Below are 16,097 nucleotides of genomic sequence, written 5' to 3'. Positions count from 1 at the left end.
TAGTTTCTTTCAATACTGTGAGGAATGAGAATAAACAATTGATGCCCTAGCAAAAATTGTTTTTCAGTTACCTACTTAGGACATAGAAAATCTAGAGATTGAATTTAAACAGCAGAAATCTTGACTGTAGGTGCTGTGTTGCGGGTACTGCTGTACCTGAGACATAGTGTTTGCCCTCTGAGGATCCAGAGCTTGGTTGGTAGACCAAGCCAATCCATGTGAAACCAGTGCTTATGCACAATATTCTGTTTTTGTTTGCTTGGAAAGCCCCTCCTTGGAATAGTCTCAAAATTCATACTCATTCCCAAAGGTTTAATAGGCCATGATAGCTTAGTCTTCCAAAAGCCTTCTCAGAACCCCATGAGAAGTATTTATTTCCTTTTCTTACTCAGTATTTGAAGGACTGGACTGTGGTCTTAATTATAAATCTGATTGTATTTTGGAGATTTGGGGGGGGGAGAGCGGGTTGGGAGTTGGAATTCATAATAGGGCACAAGAAAAAAAAAAGTCTACACAGTTAAAGTGTGATTTGTGTGATTACTCCCAATGGGGTGGTCTTGGAATATACTTTGTAAAGGCCTTTTGAAAAAAGGTTCTTCTAAATCCCTGCTGAATCCACTTTCTGTTAAACCCAGTAATACTGTGTGGCAATTAGTGTAATGATATGGATGAATCTAAATAATCAGTTTGAGCCCATCCATTGTTAGTATATATTCAGGACTTGAGCAATGTTAGATGTCAAGGAGTGGTAGCAACTAATGTTGTCTGCACCATTCTTGTATGTGGCATCTTGTGTAAACATCTTGTAATGGCATATTTGAATTTTTAAGTTTTCTTAAAATTTTTTCCCCCCAAGAACTTGGGCAGAATGCTATCATTCAATATGAAATACCCTTTGTTTCACGTCTCAGAAGTAACTGCATTTTCTTCAGAAGGAGATTCTAGAGAAAACTTTGCTTAAATTACTTTTCTTAAAATGGGTGTGCCTACTACCAAAGGCCGAAAAACATTAAATATCAATTTTCTGGGAAATTAGCAATAAGATTTTTGAAACAAAAGGTGATGCTATTAATGTGCTTTTTCTAAGATTCTTCTCTATTACATAGTAAGACTTGGGTTTTATCCTTGTATCTGCTTTATAAAGAAAAGGATTTTTGGTTTGTTTTGGCAGGGGTTTTTTTTTGGGTGGGGGGACGGAAAAGTCTTTGGGAGTTACTTTTTAATTTGACAAGTATTTAGCATGATGCATAAATTGTAAAAATGAGCATTTCCTTATGTTTTTTTTTATTTTAAATAGTTGGCTCTCTGCTCTTGAGAGCACAAAATGGCTCCATCACCTGTCTGTGCTTCTGAAGTCAGCACTCCTGGTCGTGCATGCTGTGGATCGGGATCAGCGACCAGTGTTAGCACACTGCTCAGATGGCTGGGACCGCACTCCCCAGATCGTGGCATTGGCTAAGCTCTTACTGGACCCTTATTACCGAACCATAGAGGTACATCCAAAAAGTAGGATTTGGTACTTCAGGATGAGTGGAGGAAACCTCAGAGTGGGTTTATGCTCTGTTTTGCTTGTGGTGATTAGATCTAAAGGAAGTAAAATTTGTTTTAAAATCACTGCTCCTTACCTTGCACTAAATTGTCATAGTGCCTACCAGTTTTTATACATCCTAAAATGGGGCAGATTGTGAAAAATAGACATTGAAGATGTAAATATTTTGTAGTCTATCTACTTGGAAGAGTTTTTGTTGCCTCAGTAAAATGTGGCTACATAAGGATCTCAGCATTTTTGTTTCGATAATAGATTGTCTAGATGGTGTCACAGGGTTTTTGGTAGGGAAAGCGGCGTACTCTGAAATAACTTGTTAAAGATTTAAGAAATACCATAAAGGTATCCTAAAATATATGTGAATGTGAGTGGGGAAAGCTTTTTACACCATAAACTTGTAACTATATATAACAAAAGATAAAACTTAGAGAAATTTAGGGGGGAATGGCTTTTGTATGGTAGAGAGGTTGAAAATGTAAATAGACTCAAGAAAGACTTAGATAAATGCTTGATTAGTAACTTTTTGATGCTTAAGGGATAGAGTTGAGGAAATTGGGAAATCATCCTAAGCATGTAGACATGTGGAACTTTTGTCTGTGGCGCTGGGTCAGGAGCTCCTGATGGGCTTAGTGGGAGGCTGTTAAAAGGGATCACAGTTGGAGACACCAGACTCGGGTCTGTTGCATTCTGGATAGATGAGCACAGATGGTCTCTCCTGGGTGCTTCTTCTACAGGGTTTCCAAGTCCTTGTGGAGATGGAGTGGCTGGATTTTGGCCACAAATTTGCTGACCGATGTGGTCATGGGGAGAACTCGGATGATCTCAACGAGCGTTGCCCGGTGTTTCTGCAGTGGCTTGACTGCGTTCATCAGCTTCAGAGGCAGTTTCCTTGCTCTTTTGAATTCAGTGAAGCATTCCTTGTGAGTCTGGGCTTGTGATTCTTTGTTTTGGGGGCCTTGTCACATGAAATGGCAGCCTTTTAAGAATTTAATACCAATGTCATTCTCCCATTTTTAATTTAAAAAATAGTGAATTCCACATGTGCTAGATTTGCAAAAATCCTTGAGTTGTTTTTAGACTCACTTTTTAAAGGGGACGATAGAAACCCTAACCGTGAGAAGCAAATAGAATGTCCTTTGCTTCCTTTAGTCCATTTAACAAACCCCTTATATCTGTCTCATGCTCTCTGCTTCTCTGCCTTTTGCTCCAACTCCTGTCACCCTCCTCTCCTCAACTGCATGGCTCCAGCAGTTTGCCTCTTGCCTTTTACATTGGCATGTTCCCCTCTTTACTATATCATTACCATTAGTATACAGACATAATGTAGTGCCTCCCACCTCATCAAAACCCATTCTCCATCTTGTATCCTCCTGTAATTCTTGTTTCTCTATTACCTATCACCGCAAAGGTCCTCAAGACTTCTATATTTACTATCTCAAATTCCTTTCCTTTTGCTTTTAAACTACCCCAATCAGGTATTCATCTTACCAGTTTACCAGAGCTATTCTGGTTATGGTGATTAGTGACCTTCACATTGCTAATCCAGCGATCAACTCTTAGTTGTTGTCTTTCATCCATCATTAATATTTGGCACAGTTCAACCATTTCGTTCTTGAGACACACTCTTTAGTTGACTCCCAGCATTCACACACTCTTAGTTCTATTCTCACCTCACCAGGTGTTCCTTTCTGTCTCTTTGCTGATTCCCACTTATCTCCCTAGTTCTGAATATTGGTATGCTCCAACCTCCAGGCTGCTTCTCTATCTGTACTTCCTCTCTGGGGAACTCGTCCAGCAATCCAGTGACTTTAATTTCCCTTTAGAATTCCCATATTTTTGTATCTTCAACTCAGACCTCTTCATTTAACTCTAGACTTACATACTTAACTGTGACTACTCTGCATCTCCACTCAGATGTCCTAGTTGATTCTCATGTAATGTGTTTGAAATTTAGATTGTGATTTCCACATCTCCTCACCCCAAAAACTGATCTTTCAGAATTCTTTCATTTCATCAAGTGACAACTCAGTACTTCCATTTATTTAGGACAAAAACTTTATATCACTGAAGCATCCAATGAGGGGAGGGCCCAGGGGAGGTGTAGGAACCAAGAGGGAAGCAAGCACAATGGACTATAGAGTAGACGCTGGGTGATTTGGTGGTGGGTGCCCTATAGTGGTGATAGCTGATAGAGAGAATCCTAATGTTTCCACAATTAAAAAATTAATAACAAATAAATTAGAGTCAGATATAAAAGAAAAACAACTTTCATCCTCTATTCTCCTCTTTTATACTCCACATTCAGGCTGTCAACAGGTTCTGCATCTCTTCTTTCAAAATATATCTAAAATTTGATTATTTATTGTTACCTCTACTATTGGCCACACTGGTCCAAGCCATCATTCCTACTCCAATTCCACAGGGTTAGTCCAACAAAGGGATTCTTCAGAACAAGTAGACCTCGTCATTCCTCTGCTCAGAAACCTCCAGTGATTTTCCACTTTATAGAAGTCAAAAGTCCTTAAAATGCCCTGTAGGGATAGCCTAAAGGTCACCTGTCTAGCCTTTAATTTCTACCATTGTCCTGCCTGTGTAATGTCATTAAATCATATTGACTTTTGTTCCTCAGAAGTCACAAGCATGCTCACCCAAGACCATTGTGCTTGCTGTTGCTTCTGCCTGGAGCATATTCCCCAGATAACTTCATGACCTGCTTTCTCACTTCAGTCAGGTCTTAGCCAGTGAGACCTGCCTACACTGCCTCCCATGTACCTAGTCCCTCTTACCCTGTCTTACTGTTGTCCACAGCACTGATCACCCCTCTTTCGCAGCTAGTACAAATTCCATCAGGTCAGGAGAGCTATCTAATTGTTGTTGTAAAATCCACACCCACAGAAATATCTGGGACATGTGAGATGTGAAATAACAGTTTGTTGAATGGAAAGAAGTGTGCTCTCAGCTGATATTTGGGTCACACTCTAACCTCCTCCTGTACCTAGATTGTGTGCTCTTTTGCTCTAGTGAGGGTGGCTATTAACTTGGTTGATCAGAGACTGTTTGCCAGAGAGGCGGCTAGTATATAGGTAATTTAGTTCACTTGTCCTTAACCAAGTGTGAACTCAAGTGTTGTCAGGGATGTTGAGGAGTGTGACTGAGCTGACCTTCCCCAGAGAATATGTATCCTGTTGCTTCATTTCACTTCTTTGGATTCCCATAGGTGAAACTGGTGCAACATACCTATTCCTGCCTCTTTGGAACATTCCTGTGCAACAACGCCAAGGAAAGAGGGGAAAAGCATACTCAGGAACGGACATGTTCTGTGTGGTCACTACTTCGGGCAGGCAACAAGGCTTTCAAAAACCTACTGTATTCCTCTCAATCAGAAGCCGTATGTATCCTTCAGCCTTTTCTCTCTTACTAAAAGGAATCTGGGGGTGGGAACATATGGGAGCCTATTTGAGTAGTGACCATTTTCTCGAAGGCATTCTCTAGGTGAGTTGGTCCTATTTTTTTCTTACCACACTGTCCTGAGAAAGGCCATTTTTTGTGGTGATGTGCTAACCTGCTTTTGACTACTCTGTTCAGTGACTTGCTTAACATATCTCTACTTTGCTGCTCTAAACATGAATCTTTTCTGATATCTCCTTCAGAACTTAATTTATTCCTAGTATGTTCTGTCTAATGAGTGGAAGAGACACTTAAACTGTTCCCTGAATGGCTGTAGATAGGTCAGAAGGTGCTGCATTAGACCCCCCAGCACCCATCCACTGTCAACAGTCCACTATATCCACTGCAGCTTCTGTCTCAGAGATCAGAAAACTGTGACATGAGCATGTGTGTCTGATTCTTTGCTCACATGGAAAACTGGCAGGCCTCTTAAAACTTTGTTCCTTAAAGGAACACCTTCTGTTAAGCAGAGGAAAAGAAGCATTTAAAATCTGTTAATAGGGCCTCCCCGGTGGCGCAGCGGTTGAGCGCTGGGTTGCGAAGCTGCCCGCAGCCTCTGCAGCGCCGGTTCCATCCCCGGCTGCTCCCCGGCCACCGGAGGAGGGTCCCACATGGCGCGCAGACCTCTCCTGCCGCCCGCTGCTCCCCTCAGCAGTGTACTTCGGTCCTTCTGCCTGCTCTGCTCCCAGCTCTGGCTCTGGTGAATTCTCTCACCCTCTGGCGCTTCTGACCGTACCCAGTGCTTGCATAAATAAATAAATAAATAAATCTTTAAAAAAAATAAATAAATAAAATCTGTTAATAGTGGTAATTTTCCTTTTGTTAGAATGCATCTTAAATTCTTCAGTCAAAAAGAGGCTAGTCTGGGCCTCCCTGATGGTGCAGGGGTTAAAGTCTCAGTGCTGTCAAGCTATTGCCAACCACTGCAGCATGAGTTGATCCCCGGCCAGAGAGCTAACCCACATGGCACAGTAGACCTTTCCTGTCTTGCTCCCCTCAGCAGTGTATTTCAGTAGATCTGCCTTTTCTGCTCTCCACTCTCTCTGGTGAATCCTCTTACCCCCCACACCTGTGGCCTGTACCCCAGTTCTTATATGCATAAATAAAAATAAATCTTCGAAAGGAGGCTAATCAGAGGTTATATTGCTTTGTTGCACTGTGAATGTGCTGCTTACTACATTTAATTAGTCAAAGGAAAGACTGAAGCTAACTACTTTTCTGTCTCCTTCACTGTGCCTATGGGGGAAGTAATATAGGAAGGAAAGTCCCTCCTTTTCACCTGATTGATTTAAATGATCCTATAAAACAGGCTTGACAGTGCTTCTGGAAGCCACTTTTTCGTATGACAAAATAATCACCATCTAGTGAATGACTCACTTTCCTATGCAATAAAAACAACAAATTACGCTGATGAAAGTCATTTATTCAATAAAGGTGTCCAAAGAAATAATTCATGAGAAAGGAGTTTTTAAAAATCGTTTAGATTTTCATGACTGTAGGAGCCTTGCTGGTGAAAATGTTATCAAAAAAAATCTTTAGTCCTATTGCTGGCCTTAGGAGAAAAAGACTTGTGTCCACTGATAGTAACACCTTTGGAAATTGTGCTAAATCTTTTGGGTGTACTAGCTTGGTGCTTATTCTCGACCCTCATTTCTAAAAGACTCATTTACATCTGTACCCTGTGTACTCTCCTCAGGTACTGTATCCTGTGTGCCACGTGCGCAACCTGATGCTGTGGAGTGCAGTGTACTTGCCTTGCCCGTCCCCATCCACCCCTGTGGATGACAGCTGTGCACCATACCCAGCCCCTGGCACCAGCCCCGATGACCCGCCCCTTAGCCGGTGAGCCCAAGGTTGATGCCAATGCCTCAAGTCCTGTGTGGATGTATTCCTTTGTTGGGATGCACCCAGGGATGGTCAGAGACCACAATGTCGTCTAGCTCCCCATATCTTTCTTTGAAGTTTTTTCAGGGAAGTTATAAGGGTTTCTAGCTATGAGACCGTAAATAAGAACCTTATTTCCTGAAGAGTGTTGGACCTGTTAATACATGGCCCTGTAGCATGTACTGAGTAGTTTTCTCACTGATGAAGCAAATCCTCTGGGATTTTTGTGACCAACTGCTCTGTGGTCCTTCTTCCCTGCCATGATTTGTCTTCTTGGGCTTGAAAGGCAGATGCTGTCAGATGATAGAAAGGTTGACTTTTCCACAGAATGGTAAATAATAAATTATTATAATTTAAAATATAATATCAGGAAATCAGCGTTGTTATTTTCCTTTGCCACTAGTTGCAAAATAGAACAAGATCATGAAGAATGTCTTTTTAAAATGCCATTTGCTCTTACCATATTTGTATGTATTGGGCTTGGGGTAGAGTTGGTGCAAGAGAGAATTTGCAGATTAGAAAAAGAACTTGCCTGGAGCTTTGTATTTCAAGCAATCTGAGCTTCAGTTCAGAGTTGCCATAGCTTCTTGAGTAGCTGTAATGGATCCAATTATGAAACAACTGCCTATCAAAACCTGTTGTCTCCTGCTTGCTTCTGAACAGCTACAGATTCTCATTTCTCCCCCTAAACTCTTTTCTTTTAGGCTACCAAAGACTAGGTCATTTGACAATCTGACTACAGCCTGTGACAATACCGTGCCTCTAGCCAGCCGGCGCAGCAGTGACCCAAGCCTGAATGAGAAGTGGCAAGAGCACCGGCGCTCACTAGAATTGAGCAGCCTGGCTTGTCCTGGAGAAGAGCCTCTTGATCCCGACAGCCTTGGGAAGCCGACCAAAGTGCTGAGTGGTGCAGAGCTGTCTGTTGCAGCTGGAGTGGCTGAGGGACAGATGGAGAACATTTTGCAAGAGGCCACCAAAGAGGAGAGTGGGGTAGAAGAGCTTGCCCATAGGGGGAGCATCTGTGAAGTGCAAGAGGTCAAAGAGGAGACTCTTTTTGAAAAGGAGAACAAGGGGAAGACCCCTGAGGGCTCAGGCATTATCCTTCATCAAGAACCAGAACTGGTTGATGCGGCTCTGAGGAGCTATCCAGACACTAGCTTGTCTCTGTTTTCACAGGATATTCCTCAGCAGCAGCAGGGTGGACATGGTGTTCTCCCCAATTCTTTCCAGGAGTCCCACAGAGGAAAGGAGGTCCCTGAGGAACAACCTCGAATAGGAGCCATCCCAGAGGACAGGGAGGAAGCAGTTCTTCCAATTGTAGTTGATGCAAAAGTTGGCTATGGTACCTCACAGTTAAATTCTCTGCTACCCTCCCAACTCCCATTTGAGGCCAGAGGACCAAACATGGACAGCTCCATAGACATGTTATTGGAAGATAAGGAAAATGGGTCCCAGGGCCATAACAGACCTTGCCTGGTAAACAGAGGCAGCTTAGGTGGCAAGGACATACTTCCTCAAGCCATGGAGCCTAGGCCTTCAGAGAGAAGCCTGGTTGAGAGGCCCCAGGTAGGATCTGTGGTGCATAGGACTTCCCCTGGCAGCACCCATGGCCCAATGCATTCTCCTTGTGCCTTGCCTTCAGCCGAATGTAAAGAGGGGCCTGTGTGCAATGGTGCCCCAGAGATGGAAAATAAGGCCTCCGAGCAGTCCCCAGGGCTTAGCACCCTGCAAAAGTACCCCACTCCCAATGGGCACTGCACCAATGGGGAGGCTGGTAAGAGCAAGGACTCACTGAGCCGCCAGCTGTCTGCCATGAGCTGCAGTTCTGCTCACTTATACTCGAGGAACTTGCACCACAAATGGCTGCACAGCCACTCTGGGAGGCCATCTGCCACAGGCAGCCCTGACCAGCCCTCCCGCAGCCACCTGGATGATGATGGCATGCCTGTGTACACGGACACTATCCAACAGCGCCTGCGTCAGATTGAGTCAGGCCACCAGCAGGAAGTAGAGACCTTGAAGAAACAAGTCCAGGAGCTGAGGAGTCGCCTGGAGAGCCAGTATCTGACCAGCTCCTTACACTTCAATGGGGACTTTGGTGATGAAGTGGTGAGTTCACCATGGTACCTCCCTACATGCATACTACATACTCAGCTGCACACCGAGGCTTGGTGCCTTTGAACCCAGAGCATGGTAATGGGTACAGATTGGAGAGGCCCGTTGTAACCCTGTTGAGAGGCTGGATAGAAGTCAGTCTCACCCATGTGAATGGCAGTCTGCCCCTTTTCTTTTCTGCCTTGCTTACTTTCTACCTGTGTCCTACATGTGTTTAGGCAGCTAGAATATGGAAGAGAGTTGGCACTTGGCTATGTGGTTGGTCACATCTCTTCAGAAAGCATCATATGTCTTAAGAAGGGTTTGAACTCCTGGGCAGAATTAACATTTGTAGGGCACTGTCAAATATTCCTGTCAAATTGTAGTGCCTGTCTAACCCCAGTAGCTAGTAAACTATTAGCCTCTCCAAACATGGGCTGTAGCTGTGAACATTTAGGGTTTTTTTAAATAGATATTTGTAATGCAGAAAGGGATAAGGGTTGGTCTTAAGTACTGTCAAGTTAGCACCGTGGGACCTGCTAACTAGAAGTAGAGGTACCTGAGGGGAGGTTCTCCAGGAGGTGATAGCCTCACTGGATGTGTCTGACTGGTGTTCAAGTAGAAGTGTGAGCCTGACTCTGAAGCAGTCAGTGTACACTAAAGGCGGGCTCATCCAATGACTTTCAATTCAAACTGACTTCTTGTGTTTTCCTTCCTAGTAATAATGGTTTCTCATTTTCCCAAAGAGTCCTTCAGAGAGAAGGAGGCTATGCCCCAAAGCACTCAGTTTTAACTAAGTGGCAGGGTTGGATTGACAGGCCCACTGGAGCAGCTGACACTCAGAGTTCCTAATCCCACCCTGGTCACTTCTACCCCACTTACTTCCTGGAACCCAAGGCCCATCTTTCCACTCCAAAGTCACACCATTACAAATTTTGACCTGTGTATCTCCCTGCACCTGCTCGACCCATATCATGAAGGCTGATGTACCTGCAGATTCGGCAGCCCTAATACCCAGGCCCACCCAAAGTCCTCAGTGCTCCCTTCATTACCAAGCCCTTTCTTCTGGGAGGAGACCCAGGTTCATTCTGTTCAGCTGTGTTTGTTTGCCAACAGACTTCAATCCCCGACTCGGAAAGCAATCTGGATCAGAACTGTTTGTCTCACTGCAGCACAGAGATTTTCTCTGAAGCCAGCTGGGAGCAGGTGGATAAACAGGACACGGAGGTACAGGCTCAGCCCCTGTTCTGAGTGCCATCCATGCTACAGTTTTGCAGTTCTTCTCTACCCCTCTCCTTACCCCATGCCCCTGGCTAAGGATTGACCTCGTAACTCACTTAGCCTTGAGCTTCTGTCTCACTGCTGTGAATCCCCATCAAGCCTGGAGTTTCTGAGCCAGGGAGACTCAGCAAGCTGGCCCTCTTTCCTCGTCTGTATGAACTGGAACCATGCCAGCTCTTATAACAACCCAGGGTGCTGCTGCCTGCCACTGTTATCTCAGGGGAGTTTGGAATCCCTTCGAGGGAAACGATTTGGACTGGCGCCTTTCTTGTACTGCTGACCTCAGACTTGCTGGTCTGGTGCCACTGGAGCCAGAGTGGTCCTGGTGACTTACCCCAGCATGGATCTGCTGGCTCCAGCTGGAGGACCCATTTCATGTCACTAACCTGGCCCCATCTGTTTTACAGATGACCCGTTGGCTTCCTGACCACCTGGCTGCCCACTGCTACGCTTGTGACAGCGCCTTCTGGCTCGCCAGCAGGAAGCACCACTGCAGGTGCCATTGTGGGGTGTGGTGGGATGGGCCAAGGTGTGGAGTCTTGAGATTTGGCCTGGAGTCAGCAGACTGAAGAGATAAAGGCACTTGGCTGGCTGTGTTGTTTGAGGCGGACCCCAGGGTCTGTGGGACCCTGACTCATCTTTTGTGCCTCTGAAATTGATGCTTGCAGAACTGCATTTGGTGTTTTCCAATTCAGAGTCATCATGACTAAAATTTGAAGTGTGCTATTGATAACCCCTCTTTGTTTTGCTTCCCGGATTGGTGGAGCAACAGCCACCACCCAAACCACCATTTCTTATTCCAAGAATAAAATTTCCTCCCATTCAACATGAGTGCTATGAGCAAAAATAGTTTTCCTCCAATGGGCAGGGAACATCATTTTTCTACACCTTATTCTGTTCCTTACCTCAGACTTGTTTCCCTGGCACCAGTGATGAGCAGATGTAACTGGGGGAGTAATAGGGACAGCTGAGGGCATGGTCTTCAATCCTTAAAGCCCCTCACTTTTCTGCTATCTCTGTTGGGGTTGTGAGTTGCTAGGGATGCTTTTCCCCAGCTGAAGTGATGACTGGAGGATGATCAGTGTTCTTGAGGTAGAACATTTATCTTAATTGTGACATAACTTGCCCACAGAGTGACCCTGGATTGAAAATGGGGCCACCTCTTTGTCTAAGAATGATGTTTCTAAGACTGTATATCTCCCCACACTCCACCCCAAGCCCAAATGTCTTTGGTTGGCTTCTCCTCTGAGCTTTTTCTCCCCTCCTTGCAGGGACACTGACCGTGTTGATCAAACGTGGTGAGCATTTGCAACAACCTGTCTGTGATGTCTGCACATCTACAATAACTTCTCCACACTAACGCTGCTACCTCCCCCTCTCTGCACTCATTGGAATGAAGTCTGGGGTTGGGAGTTACAGGCAGGCAGTTGGGCTTGGGGTGGTGGGGGTGGGGACCAAAGCAGCTGCCTGAGACCATTGGGGCTGAATCAAACTCTAGTCTTATAGTCCCCTCCTGGCAGTGCAGTTGGCTGAGCTATCTTGATTATGACAAGTGACTGTGATTCTGAAGGGCCTGGTTTAGTGGAGTTGGGTTTCTAGAGCTGTTTTTAAGAAATCAGGCCCAAAAAAGGGTGATCTTTCCAGAGAACTCTTTTAGCATGGAAAATTCTGAAGGAAGATTTCACTTTGGGTCTTTTTAGAATCCCTTGAAGAAAGTCAGAAAAGCTTAACTAATCAAATTCATGTTAGGACTCCACATCTGATGTGAAATGTAGATATTCTGAAACAGATTTTGGTCATTTTTCAGTGTAATCACAGGTTCTTGCTGAGTTTTTGTTATTTTGTTTTTTGCGAAGTACTACATTCTAGAAATGAAGGTTTGTGTTTGTGTGCGTGCGTGCATGTGTGCGTGCGTGCATGTGTTAGCTCTCTGTCCTTCCATTGCCTCATGTCTAGCCTTTTCCTTTTGTGGTATTCTTTTGTCCTCAAAGGGCAATTCAGTATTCTCTCCTCATGCTGGTCCTTAATCTAGCAGTGGGTTTACATTCTGAGGAGGATATATGAAAAGTGAGTGTTGCTGGTTAAGAAGGATTTTTCCTTTATCTGCTTTCCCCAAGTAGTTGGTGGGCTGTGTCAGGCTCCCTGGAGTCTCCCGTTCTTGGGCTCATTTGGGATTTATTTGTATTTTGGAAGCCAGCAAAAATAGGATTGTAAGGTGGACAGAAATGCATTCTCTGCATTCCTTTTCCAGTTACTGTAAAGGACACCTGTTTGGGTATGTGAACCTGTGCTGCACAGGCACACATCAGAGCTGGGCTTTCAAATGGAGAAGAGAGGCCTGGGTCCTGGGTAAATTCAGGCCTTCAGGTAGACTTGATAGTCCCTAGAGATTCATGGGGGTAGGGGGACAAACCATAAATGACTGACACCTGTCTAATAAGGGGGTATGTGTGCACGTGTGTTCATCTGTGCTCTTGTCTTTTCACCTTGAGCATGTGTCACTGGTTGCTTGTCTCTTGGCTTTGCATGCTGGCAGCAGAGCAGTCCTGGATGGAAGCAGTGTATTGATGTTGCTGCCTCCGAGCCTGTAAGCTGGCCTGTTAGGCAAGGCTCCTCCCTCCCCTGCTGGACCAAGTAGTTGTTTCTCTCATCTGAGGGGTTTGGTGGCAGTTCGCTGGACTTTGGCCTCTCTGTATTCATGAGCTACACAGAAGCCTTTGCCCAGGTGTATATGGCCCCTGGGTTTTCCTGAGTCAGGACTTGCCCATTGAGCTAGCAGCTGCTTCTGCCCTCGGTCCATTTGTTCTCATGGGTCTCTCTTGAGCAGCATCCTCCTGACACCTGATAACCTTGAGTCATGATAATAGTGAGGCAGCCAAGTGTCCGTGGTCCTGTAGTAGAAAGTGGTATGCAACTGTGTTTGGTAGGGAATCCCTTTCCTGTCCTGCTTGTTCCTGGGCTAGATAAATAAAAGTATTTAATCTTAGAGGAGTCTCCAGCACATCTGAATTTCACACAACAAAGTTCTGGTTTCCCCACTCCATGCCTTCTACCAAAACTGATATTATTTTATTCTTTTTCTCATCTTAAGGAATTGTGGGAATGTATTCTGCTCCAGTTGTTGTAACCAGAAGGTTCCAGTTCCCAGCCAGCAGCTCTTTGAACCCAGTCGAGTCTGCAAGTCTTGCTATAGCAGTCTACATCCCACGAGCTCCAGCATTGACCTTGAACTGGACAAGCCCATTGCTGCCACTTCAAACTGAAGCTCAGTGACCTGGGGCGGGCAGAGGCAAAGCTGCTGTTCCTCTGACAGGCCCACACAGCCTGGGCAGACCAAGAGGCCCGTGCACTTTGGAATGGGGGCATGGAACCACCTGTGCGGAGTGACAGAAATTTGGGATGTACCACTGGATTATAGATTGATTTTTCTTTCCTGTTTTTTTCCTCTCTCCCTTTTTTCCATATTCCCTCTGCCTTCAAAAAAGAGAAATGTCCCCTAGTTGTTTTTTTTTTTTTTCCCCTCTCTTTTGATGGAACACCAGAGGTTGCCAGACCCCCGTAACTGCTGAGTCACCTGCTGTCAGACAATGCTGAGGGTTGGCTTAGTTCCTCAGGATGGGAGGAGGCTGGTCAGAGTCAGGAGTGGAGACCTGAAATAGTGAGCTGGGGGCGGTGGGGAAGCCAGTGCTAATATTCGTGACCCTTCCTCATGTCGCCACCACATGGGAACTGCTTGGAAAACCTTTGCGGCTAGGGAGACTTGAAGCATCTTCCCTAAGAGTACTGCCTCTGGTGCCTCTCCCTCGAGAGGGTCTGGACCAGTCCCTTTTCACAGATAGGTAACGGGGAATGGCATCTGGAGGGAAGGGCACATATTAAAGATCCCACTTTGGGAAAGGAAGGTGTAATCTCTGAGGCAAGCAAGAGGAGCTGGGAATGGCAAGCATACCCTCTCCCATGAGATTCTGGGACTCTGTTTTTAACTTGACATAGATTATCTAGGGCTCCCTTCACTGTCTAGGGTCTGCCTCCCTTGGCCAGACTGTAGCACTTCCCATCCTCAGGCATAAGTGTTCAGGCTTGTTAGAGGGCAGTGTGTCCTGCTGTGGCTAAGGCCAAGGTCAAGCCCTATCCTGAGCCCAGGCATATCTGGAAGGCATTCCAGGGCCTGGTCTCCCAAACAATCTTTCTTGGCTAGCACAGGGAAATCCAGACTCAGGGTTCCAAAAACTCCCCATCCCCAACCAAACAAATCATGGATCTCCCCCTTAAGGGGGCGGAGTAAAACCAGCCTTTAGAGTACAGGTCTCTGGAACAGGGAGAATGTCCCATACAATCAACCTCCTTCCCTTTTTTGGGGCAGCAGGAAAGGCTCAACAGTCCCACTGCCCTACACCTATGTTGCCTCAGTAGGCATGTCTGGCTGCTGGTCAGGCCACTTGGTGACTCTGCAGGGTTCCTTAGAGAAGTGACATGGCTTTTAGGAGATTCAGGGCACCTTTCCTCAGTAAGCTTTGGTGTGGTCCAAAAAGAGCCTTAAATCAAGAATATTTGTGGTGGAGGTGGATATGGGGAAGAGTGGAAAGAAGTTTGGGTTTGTGCTTTGTAATCTTGGCATCCATGTTTTGTGCCTGCCCTCCCTCTTAGAGGGAAAGGGCCATGCTTGGCTCTGCTAAAAGCTGCTAACTGGTAACAGAGCAGATGGTAGTGAAAGCTGGGGTGAGGCCAGGGCTCTCTCTGACCCTTGGAAGCAACTCCCTGGCCAAGGACAAGTTATGTCTCAGGAAGGTGGCTCCTGTGTGTGCCTGGGTGTGGTTAAGACGTGGCCTAGAAGCCTTCCCTGGAGTGGTCTAGGCAGAACCAGAGCATCTGAGTGCGTCTTCCCAGTGGCAGCAGGTTGCTCAGAGTTTGAATTTAATAAAACAGGGTGTAGTTCTCCACACTCCGTGTGGTCTGACCATGCAGGTCAGGAGAAGTCAGTCTAATCGAATATTGTGCAGTTCCTAGTGACAGGTGCCAAGAGGTTATGATACGGGTTTCTTGGGTCTGATGTACAGTGTGAATAAATGCTTGCAGCTTTTAGCCTTTTTTTGATCAATGAAGCACTTTTTTATTAATATTTTTCTTTGTATGTAAAGGAGGAACCATAACTCTCCATAGATGTACATATAACCCTTTTCTCCTAAAGAGGAGTCAGTCAGTGCTCCTATATTTTTCATTTTTTGTCAAAGCAAGAAGTAAATACTTTAGAATTGTTAAATATATAAATAAAGTGAATAAAGTTTAGTGTTCCGCATGGTAGCTTTTGCTAACATGTTCTAATTTTTTTCCCTCTGGTTTATCTGCTCTTCATCCCTTTTCCCTCTACTACAGAAGCAGTTTGAGGTGCTGCTGGGAAACCGACCTTTGGCAAAGGAAAACTACGATTTCAAACTCTGGACCTTGGCAAGGAGCTGCTCCACATGCCTGAACACCGAAACACATTCTTTAGGATGGTTTTGCCTCTAACATCTTCCAAGCTAAAAAAGGCAAAGTAGTCAGGCATCTAATAATCAGCAGTTCTTATCTGGAGAATTGAGCATCAGTAGTAATTAAAACTACCTCTGGCTTCCAGGCTCCTTTTTGCCCTGCTCTGATTATAGGGCAGTGCTCTGGCTGCTCAGTTCTACCCCACCCAAGGAACGTCATCTGCAGTGGAAAGTGGAAGGAGATGTTGGGGTTGGGAGGGCTGCCCGTCATTCTTGGACGAGAAAATATGGGTGGGCAGAGAGAGACCTTGAAAGCAGAAACACTGGATTATGTCCCTAACTAGAGGTCTTCTCCCCTACCTCCATACACTCCTTAG

General features: G+C 45.4%; 1 protein-coding gene across 1 annotated transcript in view; it reads left to right on the top strand.

Moving 5' to 3' along the window:
* MTMR3 (myotubularin related protein 3) overlaps window positions 1-13,515 on the top strand; it is a gene marked incomplete at both ends in the record, with an annotated part of 119,335 nt that extends 105,820 nt beyond the window's left edge. The window contains 9 exons of the mRNA XM_084253215.1: window positions 1,298-1,493; window positions 2,281-2,466; window positions 4,764-4,934; window positions 6,690-6,835; window positions 7,582-8,986; window positions 10,088-10,198; window positions 10,660-10,748; window positions 11,524-11,550; window positions 13,344-13,515. Coding sequence (XP_084109341.1) covers window positions 1,298-1,493; window positions 2,281-2,466; window positions 4,764-4,934; window positions 6,690-6,835; window positions 7,582-8,986; window positions 10,088-10,198; window positions 10,660-10,748; window positions 11,524-11,550; window positions 13,344-13,515 — 2,503 coding nt within the window. The remainder of the gene's footprint in view (window positions 1-1,297; window positions 1,494-2,280; window positions 2,467-4,763; window positions 4,935-6,689; window positions 6,836-7,581; window positions 8,987-10,087; window positions 10,199-10,659; window positions 10,749-11,523; window positions 11,551-13,343) is intronic.
* Between the last annotated feature and the right edge of the window lie 2,582 nt (window positions 13,516-16,097).

The sequence above is a fragment of the Talpa europaea genome (genome assembly GCF_964194135.1).
Source record: "Talpa europaea genome assembly, chromosome: 14".
Classification (NCBI taxonomy): Eukaryota; Metazoa; Chordata; class Mammalia; order Eulipotyphla; family Talpidae; genus Talpa; species Talpa europaea.
The sequence above is the reverse complement of the archived record's forward strand: the minus strand, read 5'-3'. Positions and strand labels throughout refer to the sequence as shown.